Below are 12,381 nucleotides of genomic sequence, written 5' to 3'. Positions count from 1 at the left end.
TTTCTCTTTCTTGTTTCCCATCTGACCTATCTTCCTTGTCCCTTTCCTTTTTTCGTGATTGTCTACTGTAATTTTTGTCTGTAATGTTTATTGTTTTACCGGCATGGGATGCTTAGGTGTCCAGCCTTGTTTGGGGCTACCGGGATGGTCTTCAGGTTTTTTTTTTTTTGACTGTCCTGGGTGCCTCTGGTTGTTTTAAGATGCTTATTAGTATCAGTATGGGAGTTCTGATTGCACTTGCATACGGGTAGGGGCTTTAGGCCACCCTACCCCTCACCAGTTTGGGGGGGATGCCTGCCCACATGGATCGAATTTCCGAGGCGGGCGGGATGCCCCCTTGCCCACTTTTTATATAGAGGTTTTTTTCTCCCTGCTGAGATGTATGTTTAATATATATTTTTTTATTGTTCCCGTCCCGGTATCCCTTCCCGGTATCCCTCCCCTTCCCCCTCCCACCTTTCCACTCCCCTCCGTTTTTTTTGTTTCCCTCCCCTCTCTCTCCCCCAGTTTGTTCTGGCTATGTTGTACTGTTCAACTGTCAATATACTTTGAAATTGAAAATAAAAATTATATATATAAAAAAAAAAAAAAGAGAAGTATGTTTTTTTTTTTTTTTTTTTTCCCCCTTATTCATACTTGCCTTGCATAGCTTCTGCTCTACTTCTCAGCGCTCATTGGAGTGCTGAGCTGTGGAGGGGTGGGGATGCCATCAATCAGGGCAGCTTGGGAGTCCACAAGACAACTATTATTCGTCCTGCACTCCAAAAATCTGACCATTGTTGAAATAAAACCATAAGAAGTCCCATTTACAGTTTGTGAGAAGCCATGTGGGGGACACGGCAAACATGTGGAAGATGATGCTCTGGTCAGATGAGATTAAAAATGTTACTTTTTGGCCTAAAAGCAAAATGCTATGTGCGGTGGAAAACTAACACTACACACCACCCTGAAACTTGGTGTTGGCAGCATCATGTTGTGGGGATGCTTTTTTTCAGCTAGGGCAGGGGAGCTGGTCAGAGTTGATTGGCAGATGGTAGAAAACAGATACTCTCGTGCATAGGTGTGTTAATCAGGTGGACTATAGTTTGTAACGGTTAGTGCCTCAGGCCTTGCTGCCCTCAATGATAGGGATATGGAGAAAAAGATGGCGCTCCAGCCTTGTGCATTATCCTTGGTGTTTCGAAGGGATACCCGAGAAAGAAAGTATCCCTTCGAAACGTGTCGGCTTGCAGTGGCCCTCAAGTCTTTTCTATTGCCATCTGGAGACTGTTGTTATTAGGCCGATCACCATAATTTAAAGGCTTTTATACTGCAGTTTTCTTTCTTCTTTAAATAAAATATATTCAAGGATAATGCACAAGGCTGGTGCACCCTCTTTTCTTTCTTTTCTAATTTGATTGGAAGATGAATGGAGCCAAATACAGGGCAATCTTAAAAGAAAACCAGTATTTAGTATGCAAAGACTTGAGACTGGGGCAGAAGTTCACCTCCTAACAGGACAACAACCCTAAACGTACAGCCAGAGCTACAATAGAATGGTTTGGATCAAAGCGTATTCATGTGTTGGAATGGCCCATTCATAGTCCAGATCTAAATCCAATTGAGAATCTGTGGCAAGATGGATGCTCTGACAGAGTTTAAGCTATTTTGCAAAGAAGAATAGGCAAAAATGTCACTCTCCTAAATGTGCAAAGCTGGTAGATACCTACCCAAAAAGACTGACTAAACCAGAGAAAAGGCCTTTTTTTAAAGGTTGTAAAGGTACAATTTTTTTCCCCTAAATAGCTTCCTTTACCTTAGTGCAGTCCTTCTTCACTTACCTCATCCTTTCGATTTTGCTTTTATATTTCCTTATTTCTTCTGAGAAATCCTCACTTCCTGTTCTTCTGTCTGTAACTCTACACAGTAATGCAAGGCTTTCTCCCTGGTGTGGAGTGTCGTGCTTGCCCCCTCCCTTGGACTGCAGGAGAGTCAGAACGCCCACTAACACACAACTCCTTTCTCTATCTGCAACGTAGAGAGTGTCCTGACTCTCCTGTGTCCTGGGGGGGGGGGCACGACACTCCACACCAGGGAGAAAGCGTTGCATTACTGTGTGTAGTTACAGACCGAAGAACAGGAAGTGAGGATTTCTCAGAAGAAATAAGAACATTTAAAAGCAAAATCGAAGGATGAGGTAAGTGAAGGAGGACTGCGCTAAGGTAAAGGAAGCTATTTGGGGGGAACATTCTTTACCTTTACAAGTTGGCAAGGATTGATGTAAATCCGCTTGAGACTCTTGATAAACAAGTTGCTCTAATAAAGATACAAGCTGACATTTGCTTTTTTTTTTTTTATTAGGTGGAGAACTAAGCAGAACTTGGACTACAGCTTTATGATGTTGTATGCACAACCAAAGGGCACCTATTACCTGCAGGTATGGATTTTTGGAGTGTCACTTTGTGGGTGTAGACTCTCTTTTTCACTCAAGGGTTTGAATTTTATAGAGAATATTTAGGGCGTGAAAACGGGTCTAAACTTTTTTGTGTGGTGAAGATGTGTTAAAATGGTAACAAAATTGTAAAGCATTTGTAAACGTAATCATTTACACCTCATTCACATTCAGCTGACCATCTTTCTGTTTTTTGTTTTTTTTTGACCATTTGTGCAGATGTTTTTTTAATTTTTAGCCATTGGGAAAGTTGGTTACTGTGCAGAAAAACAAGCAAATGAAGTCTATTGGGGTCAATACATGCAAATCTGCACCATAAGTAACTCATGTACATTTTCAAGTGAGCTTCAAGCAACACTGTGCTCAATTGTGATCAAGAACCATTAAATACAGTCATGGGCGAAATTGTTGGCACCCCAGAAATCTTTCCAGAAAATCAAGCATTTCTCACAGAAAAGTATTGCGGTAACACATGTTTTGCTATACACATGTTTATTCCCTTTGTGTGTATTGGAACAAAACAAAAAAAGGGAGGAAAAAAAGCAAATTGCACATAATGTCACAAAACTCCAAAAATGGTCTGGTCAAAATTCTTGGCATCCTTTCAAAATTGTGGATAAATAAGATTGTTTCAAGCATGTGATGCTCCTTTAAACTCACCTGGGGCAAGTAACGGGTGTGGGCGAAATAAAAATCACACCTGAAAGTAGATAAAAAGGAGAGAAGTTCACTTGCATTGTGTGTCTGTGTGTGCCACATGTTGTGGAAATTTCAATATGTATTTAATATGTATTGTCATAGTGTCACCCAGTGTTAGTACTTGCGCAACCCGCTCTAAAGAGCTGACTGGGGCAGTCTGAGACTGGTTGAATCCTGTCTGGTAGTAGAAAATGTCTTGAGGTTGGAGTGTGGCATGTGTCCGCTGGCGAGGGGCCCTCTGTGCATTAGCACGGACGATCGTTGAGGAGGAGATATGCTCACTCCGCAAGGACATTAGTGGTTATAGGCGGATGTGCGCTCTTGTCTCTGCTGTTTCTGATCAGCATGATCGGGGTTCATAGCGCATGCCTGTAGATAGCCTCTATTCCACCTACAATTATGGTATAATCTGAATAAGCTTTATTCTATGGAATGGCGCAAAATAAGGATTTTCTGTTTTTAGCTGACAGGAGTGGCACCCTGTATGCTCTTCTGCTGCTGTAGTCCATTGGCTTCAAGGTTCGATGTGCTGTGTATTCAGAGATGCTATTCTGCATACCTTGGATGTAACAAATGGTTATTTGAGTTACTGTTGCCTTCCTACCATCTCAAACCAATCTGCCCATTCTCCTCTGACATCAACAAGGCATTTTCGGACACACACCTGCCGCTCACTGGATATTTCCTATTTTTTCGGACCATTCTCCTAGAAATGGTTGTGGGTGAAAATCCCAGTAGATCATCAGATTCTGAAATACTCGGACCAACAAGCTACTATTCGGCCTGGTTCACACACCTATGTAATTTGCTTTTGATCCGTTTCGGCAGTGCTTTTTGCTGGGGTTTTGCACAGTGCAGCCCATATCCTCCTCTTCACGGGGTCCCTGTAGAGTGCTCCCCACTGCAAGCAGCTTGCTATAGGGGCAGCCAAGCTGCTGCTCCGTGTATCCATTCAAACATGGCTTTGTGCTTTGGCTCCATCCCCTCTCTTTCCTGAATGGCTAACTGAGTTTGACAGCAGCAGGAGCCAATGATGCCGCTGCTGTGTCTCAGCCAATCAGCCGTGCTTCACTGTGGCGGCGCATCGATCGGGTGATCCCCTTTATAGGGGAGATCCGATCGAAGATGTCATTCCTACAGCCACACCCCCCTACACTAGTAAACACACACACACAGTGATCCCTAAATGTTACAGCGCCCCCTGTGTTTAACTCCCAAACTGCAACTGTCATTTTCACAATAAAGAATGCAATTTAAATGCATTTTTTGCTGTGAAAATGACAATGGTCCCAAAAATGTGTCAAAATTGTCCGAAGTGTCCGCCATAATGTCGCAGTCACGAAAAAAATCGCTGATCGCCGCCATTAGTAGTAACAAAAAAAAAAAAATAATAAAAATGCAAAAAAACTATCCCCTATTTTGTAAACGCTATAAATTTTGCGCAAACCAACCGATAAACGATTATTGCGTTTTTTTTTACCAAAAATAGGTAGAAGAATACGTATCGGCCTAAACTGAGGAAAAAAAAATCATTTATATATGTTTTTGGGGGATATTTATTATAGCAAAAAGTAAAAAATATTGAATTTTTTTCAAAATTGTCGCTCTGTTTTTGTTTATAGCGCAAATAATTAAAACCGCAGAGGTGATCAAATACCACCAAAAGAAAGCTCTATTTGTGGGGAAAAAAGGACGCCAATTTTGTTTGGGAGCCACGTCGCACGACCGCGCAATTGTCTGTTAAAGCGACGCAGTCCCGAACTGTAAAAACCCCTTGGGTCTTTAGGCAGCAATATGGTCCGGGGCTTAAGTGGTTAAAGGCTGAAGGTTCTTGCCTTCATGATGTATTCTAGTCTTGAAGGTAAAAAAAATGAATGTGCAGCTCGCCTCTCTTTCTTATACTTATCTGAGCCTGATCTCGATCCAGTGATGTGTACGAGAGCAGAGGCTCTCCCGGCTTTCTCCCTCCTCATTGGCTCAGACAGTGAGGAGGGTGTCTGGGGGTTGGGCTGAGCCATGCTCTGTGTGTCTTATGGAAAAGAAAAATACAGATATTATATACCCGGAACCCTCAGAGAGGTAAAGGGAAGAAGTGTCAGACAAAGCACGACTTCCGGGTCTGTCTGCTAACCGAAAAGCAGAAAATTTGAAACGCCTCCAACTTTTTTAAGCTACCTAAGCTTAAAGTGGAAGTTCACCCTAAGTTTTTTTTCGAACAATACATTGAGAAGACTGATTACACTGTGGGTATGCTGGGGTTTTTTTTTTTTTTTTTTTTTTTCGTGATTGACGTTCCTCCGACCGACGCGTACTGCACGTCACGACTTTCCGAAAAAACCCCAGCTAACCCGCAGTGTAATCAGTCTTCTCAATGTATTGTTAGAATTTTTTTTTTAGGGTGAACCTCCACTTTAAGGTATATGGTGCAGGGGAACACTCAGGGCCAATTTGTAGTGTGTGTGTGTATATATGTGTATGTATATATATATATATATTAGTGCGCCCATGACCTTGTAATATATATGAAAAATGTTTGTTTTATGAGCTTTGGAGTTGACATTAACCACTTAACCCCCGGACCATATTGCTGGTCAAAGACCAGAGCACTTTTTGCGATTCGGCACTGCGTCGCTTTAACTGACAATTGCGCAGTCATGCGACGTGGCTCCCAAACAAAATTGCCGTCCTTTTCCCCCCAGAAATAGAGCTTTCTTTTGGTGGTATTTGATCACCTCTGCGGTTTTTAGTTTTCGCGCTATAAACAAAAATATAGCGTCAATTTTGAAAAAAAATAATACTTTTTGCTATAATGAATATCCCCCAAAAATATAAAAAAAAAACATTTTTTTCCTCAGTTTAGGCCGATACGTATTCTTCTACATATTTTTCATAAAAAAAAATCGCAATAAGCGTTTATTGATTGGTTTGCGCAAAAGTTATAGCATTTACACAATAGGGGGTGCTTTTATGGCATTTTTTTTTATATTTTTTTTGTTACTAGTAATGGTGGCGATCAGCGATTTTTTTTTTTTTTTTTTTTTTTTTTTTTTTTTTTCGGTACTGCGACATTATGGCGGACACTTTTGACACATTTTTGGGACCATTGGCATTTTTATAGCGATCAGTGCTATAAAAATGCATTGGATTACTATAAAAATGCCACTGGCAGTGAAGGGGTTAAGTATGTTCCCTGGGTGTGTTCTAACTGTAGGGGGGGTGGCCTCACTAGGGGAAATGACTGATCTTCTGTTCATACATTGTATGAACAGAAGATCGGCATTTCTCTCCCTGACAGGACCGGGAGGTGTGTGTTTACACACACAGATCCCGGTCCCCGCTCTGTAACGAGCGAACGCGTGTGCCCGGAGGCGATCGCGCCCCTAGTGGCCTGCGAGAGAGGCGTCGTAGAGCTATGGGCTCTCGCGCAGGGGAGCCGACCTGCCGCCGTAAAACGACGGCGGCTGGTCAGCAAGTAGTTAAAGGAGTTTTAAAGGTTTGTTTTTTATTTTCTAAATGGGTTCCTTTAAGCTTGTGCATTGTGGGTTCACTTACCTTTTCTTTCGATTTCCCTTTTAAATGTTTTTTTTTCTTTGTCTGAATTTCTCACTTCCTGTTCCTCCTCAGTAAGCTTGCCCCCATCATCCGAGCTGTTCTGGCTGGGGGTTAGTCAGTGTGCTCTCCCCCTCCCTTGTGTTCACAGTGTCTCCCCGCAGGGATGTAGTGCCAAGGGAGGGGGCGAGCATGCTGACTAACCCCCAGCCAGAACGGTTTGGATGATGGGGGCAAGCTTACAGAGGAGGAACAGGAAGTGAGAAATTCAGACAAAGAAAAAAAACATTTAGAAGGGAAATTGAAGGAAAAGGTAAGTGAACCAACAATGCACTAGCTTAAAGGAACCTATTTAGAAAATTAAAAACAAACCTTTACAACCACTTTAATGGGTAGGCTGCAGTAACCCTCCCCCTCTGGAGAATTGATCCTGCAGATGGACCCGTGACTGCTGTATGCTGTAGAGCATGGGTCTTCAAACTACGGCCCTCCAGTTGTTCAGGAACTACAATTCCCATCATGCCTAGTCATGTCTGAATGTCAGAGTTTTACAATGCCTCATGGGATGTGTAGTTCCGCAACAGCTGGAGGGCCATAGTTTGAGGATCCCTGCTGTAGAGCCTTGACATGTAAAATTCAGATTTGTTTTATTGGGTTAATAAACTGATTATTCTTTATATATTTCAGTATGATTAGGAATGCATTCACGCTGGTATCGCACCTCAGATCACTGCCTTGCCTGACCACATGCTCCCTGTATAAGCAGCTTGTAGCTTATATTCATGATGCCACTGTTTACTATTTTGATCTATGTGATCAATCCGAGATAACAGTAGTAAGTAATGGTGTCATAAATGACGGCCATTGTTTACTACTGTTCATTTGATATATGTGTTTCATCACGGATGTCCTCCACAGAATGAAATCTGTCCTACCCGGCCATGTTTCTACAGTGCCCCGGCCAGAAAGTGGTTAAATACTTTTTGTCACATGGTCTACTGGACAGACCTGTTTCAGATGTTATCTTTGTTTTGTTATCCATTTTCTTTTTATGTTTACTTCTATGTCAAGAAGACAAAGTGTAACTTGGCTGCTCATTTCCTGCAAAGAATTTCGGTGACCCTGGGCTCTGATGACAGATGTTGCACCTGCAGAAGTTCTTAATTACCTATAAACACAAGGGTTATCAGAGCTGTTCTTTCATAAATGCTTTATCCCCTATTTTATTAAGAAAAAAAAACAATCCCCTCTGGGTTATCAATGTGCACTGCAAGAGTTTAACAAACCTGATTTGTATCTAAGGCCGGCCATACATGGATCTTGGCCAGTTCCTCCTGAACCAGCTGAGATTAGAACCGTTAATGGGCAGGCTGAATGTACCAAGATGATTGATCGATTAACTTGAGTACAACCAGCCTGCCGGATTTTCTTGTGATGATCGCTAGTGGCCACTATAAGCGCTAGCGATTAATTATTGTCTTTTCCCAGCGGGGGGGCAACTTCCCCTGCCCCCCTGTGGGAGATCACAATGGCCCAGCAGGAGGGATTCCCGCACTGTCTGTGTTGATGGTGGAATTGAGCAAATTTCTTTCCTGCATCTTTACGTGGGTGCAGGAAAGAAATATGCTCCGTGTATGGTAAAAGTTCTTCACCCAAGCAGGAAATTATATTTCTGCGGACATTCTGTAAAGAATGCTTTCAGGTTGTCATATTGCATGTATTTACAGAAAAGTGTTGCAGTTTGAAGAGGAATGTAATTTTAATGACATTAAAGTGTAATATGGTTTGCATGGCATTTATAAAATTGAAAATTTAGTTACCCTTTAAAAATTAAGCTCTGATAATTTTTCAAAATGCCTGGAGCATCAAGATTTGACAAAACAGTAATACACCCTCACTGCCATGAACATCTGTAAACACCTCACAGGCAGATAATGCTGTTGCATGCACTGTTTCTTACAGGAAAAAAAGAAAAACCATGCTGACTAAAAGTAAATAAAAGGTAACCAAAGGCAGAACTGTATAAGCACAAAAACACAAATACAAAGAAGCTGCGCCAGAATTTAAACTAAACTATTCAACAAGCATAAGAGTATGAATGTACTAGATATACTCCTAACAGAGTAAAAACCAGTCCATTTCACATGCTGGTCTTCTAGATATTGATTAGACAACACCGCAGTGACTCCATAAGCTATCCATCAGTAAGTGAAAAAAAACACCACCAAATGAAATGGCCGCTTACCAAAGGGCAAGCCCAGCTTGACAGTCGGCTATAACCCAGCCGCGGCCTTTACTCTTCGTGAAAGATATGACACCAAGATGGATTCACACAGGGTAGGAATTCAGGGACACCCGACTTCATCCGTACTTATCAATTCATTATGTCAATGGTAAAAAAAAATAAAGGGAGACCATAGCAACTCCGCGATAATAACATTTATTTAAAAAAAGAATCGTACTTGCAAAGTAACAAAGTAAAAACAGCATCTAAAAGTTGCCGGCTGGCATATACGGAGCCCTTCCTCCTCACTTCAGCGTGGTGACATCACTGCATGTCCACCCATACGCGTTTCGTCATCAACAGACGACATCAATGGGAAACTGTTTCTTATAGCTAGTGAGGAGCAAGCAGGGGGCGGGGCAGAGCCGCACTGTGTTTATCAATAAACACACAGAGCACAGCTCGGGAGTGAACCTGCATGAGTGCCCCATAACGAGCAGCTTGGTATGGGGGCACTTAATGGGGGGGGACCTGAGAAGAGGAAGATCGGTGGTGCTCTGTGCAAAACCAATGTGTTTTTTTTTTTTTTTTTTTTTATCTTTAGAGCCGGTTCACACTGGGGCAACTCGTCAGGCGACTCAGCCGCCTGACAAGTCGCGTCCCATTCTATTCACCATAACTGTTCTAATAGGAGCGACGCAAGTCGCTCCGACTTAGAAAAAGGTTCTTATACGACTCGGGGGCGACCCGGGGCGACGTGCATGGACTTCTATACAGAAGTCATTTTGCAAGTCGCCCCCGAAGTCGTGCCGCCCCAGTGTGAGTCGGCTCTAACAATCACTTTAGCATATGTGCTGTTAGCATTGCTATGATGGCCCCCTGAAAAAAAAAATCTTGGTTTTAGACTATAGGAATAGTGGATGTTTCAGCTCTCTGTGTATAATTGGACATAATCTATATACTAAGATGCATTGGAAATGACACCTTTTTAAACTTTGAATTCTTTCTTCATGTTAATTAATAATCTGTATCGTGTTCTCCTTCCTTCCTTTGGCTGCCCTAATCAATACACAGTTTGAAAAGAATCGGAGGTTGCTTTGTTCGTTTTGCTACTTTTGGCTCAAGTAATCCACCAAGTCCCCAAGAGACTATGTATGGGTGTCTCTCAGGACTTGAGCCAAGCTGTTAAATAATGCCATAGATGAAAGATAAGCATAGTAGCATGCAATCCAATCTGCCTTGGACAGGAGAAGGATGTGAATTTAAGCTTAATCTTTCTTGCCTGTAACTGAAGGCTGTCTGATGATACTGTCACATCAGAGAGAATCTTCTGCAAATGGGGACAGGGCGCTTTACATTTTATTACATTTTTTTCTATTTTTACACTTTCCTTTTTACATTTTTTTTTAATCACTTTTTATTCCTATTCCAAGGAATGTTAACTTCCCTTGTAATAGGGCATGACAGGTCCTCTTTGCAGCAAGATCTGAGGACTTTAAGTCCCCGGATCTCGCCTCTAGACTGGGAAGCCTGAAATTAAAAAAGGAAAAACAAAACGCAATCTCAACTTCCCAACCGAGGCAACAACACTGTTTACATCTGCAATAGCTGGACGTGACGTCTTAACATCGCGCCCGGCCTCTGATAGGTCAAAGACTGCCGGGGACCGTTTGGCCAGTGGTATTCTTTATGGTGACCTTCCGGCGGCGGCAGATTCCTTCTCCGGCTCACTGATTTTGTATGGGCGAGCCTGTAGAAGCACTGGAGGGCAGCGCAAGGGGGGTATCCCCTTTTGCCGCCTGTAAAAACAATCAAGCGGATAAACGGCCACTATGATTTTAACAGTGCAGAGTATCACCGGCTGTAAAAGAAGATGTTTGGATGATGCCTGTAAATGCAGGCATAATTCAGATATCCCCACTCAGTCTGTGACGTCATATGGCGTTGTGTGGGTGGCAAGTGGTTAAAGAATAAGTTCACCTTTTTTAACATGTTACACGCATAATTAGGGTAGCATGTTACAAATGCGCCATCACAACGCACCTCTCAGGCTCACCAATGTGATAGGCGCCGGGCAATCTTCTTCCCCCGGTTCTGTCACATTCTGCTCCACCTGCCCAGCCACGTCACTCATTTAGACTTCTGTGATTAGAAAACTACAAGACCTGGCAGCCTTAGTGGCGGTTGGCTTGTAGTTCTCCATGAACTACCATGGCGCTGTGGTAGTTCATTGATGCTTTTTGCTAGTGTGTAACTGCTTGGCCATGCAACACTCCTGTCAGCGCTCTCAGCCGATGGCTGAATGAAGCCAGCTGACACATGGGCCAAATTTCAGCTGGTTTCTATTTGAGGCTATTTTGTTGCAGAGAATGCCTAAAATCTGACTTGTATCTTAGTGCAGGCTTCTGGGAAACAGTGGGCCAATCGCACAGCAGGAAATCACATTTCTGGGGATGTTCCATACACCAATAGTGTATGGAATGCCTCCATGTTGCTTTGAATTTTACAGAAAATTACTGTTTGATTGCAGTTTTAAAAGGAAAGGTAATTTTAATAACATTTGAATACAATATGGAGTGTGTAGCAACTGTATATTTTTTCTTTTATTTTTTTATTTTGCTATTTTTCCCATAAAAGTGGATTTACCTTTCGGTACTATGGGTAAACCTCCTTGAGTGATGTATTTTTATATATATATTCAAGAAATCCTTAGTGTTTCGCATATGTCTATTAACTTGGTATTTGTCAATAACCGTTATCTGTGACTGCTGTTTTTAAGGTCTTATGTTACTTTTGTTTTTAGGATTGGGCACTTTCTGCTTGCTAATGTGGTATTGTCTTTTTTCTTTTTTGCATTCATGCAGCTGGAGGATGACGTTGTTGCCAAGCCACAATTTTTCCAGTCTTTGAAAGACTTTGCCACCCAGCAGACCTTAGATGACTGGCTAATACTTGAATTTTCACAGTTAGGCTTCATTGGTGAGTATAAACGCTTGTATTTGGACCGGCAGCTTATTTAAATATGTTAGACCATTTTCAATTTAATGTTTTAGGTGCCTCCTGCATTTTTTTTTCCTGATACTGTGATATGTGGACTGTAAATACATGGGCAAATATTCTATTTAAAGGGGTTTAATGAAATTCTGTAAGGCTAATAAAATATAGGTAAAATTTAACAAACATTTGTGTGTACCCAAACGAAACTGACGTCCTTTTTTTTCCCCCCACAAATAGAGCTTTCTTTTGGTGGTATTTGATCACCTCTGCGGTTTTTATTTTTTGCGCTATAAACAAGAGCGACCATTTTGAAAAAAGCACAATATTGTCGTTAAGTTTGTCCGTTGGCAGACCGAACTTTTTGTCCGACGAAACCTGAAAAAGTTGGTCCGATGGAGCGTACACATGGTCGGACAAATGTGAAAACTTGCAGATTTTGAAGTTTGTTGGACGAAAGTCCGACCATGTGTGTACGGGCCTT

At 42.0% G+C, this 12,381-nt stretch overlaps 1 protein-coding gene across 1 annotated transcript in view; it reads left to right on the top strand.

The window, feature by feature from the left end:
• Positions 1 to 12,381, top strand: part of MGAT4D (MGAT4 family member D) — a 168,154-nt gene that overhangs the window by 95,376 nt on the left and 60,397 nt on the right. The window contains exons 7-8 of the mRNA XM_040331296.1: positions 2,341 to 2,416; positions 11,768 to 11,882. Coding sequence (XP_040187230.1) covers positions 2,341 to 2,416; positions 11,768 to 11,882 — 191 coding nt within the window. The remainder of the gene's footprint in view (positions 1 to 2,340; positions 2,417 to 11,767; positions 11,883 to 12,381) is intronic.

Source organism: Rana temporaria, chromosome 1 (genome assembly GCF_905171775.1).
Source record: "Rana temporaria chromosome 1, aRanTem1.1, whole genome shotgun sequence".
Taxonomy (NCBI): domain Eukaryota; kingdom Metazoa; phylum Chordata; class Amphibia; order Anura; family Ranidae; genus Rana; species Rana temporaria.
The sequence above is the reverse complement of the archived record's forward strand: the minus strand, read 5'-3'. Positions and strand labels throughout refer to the sequence as shown.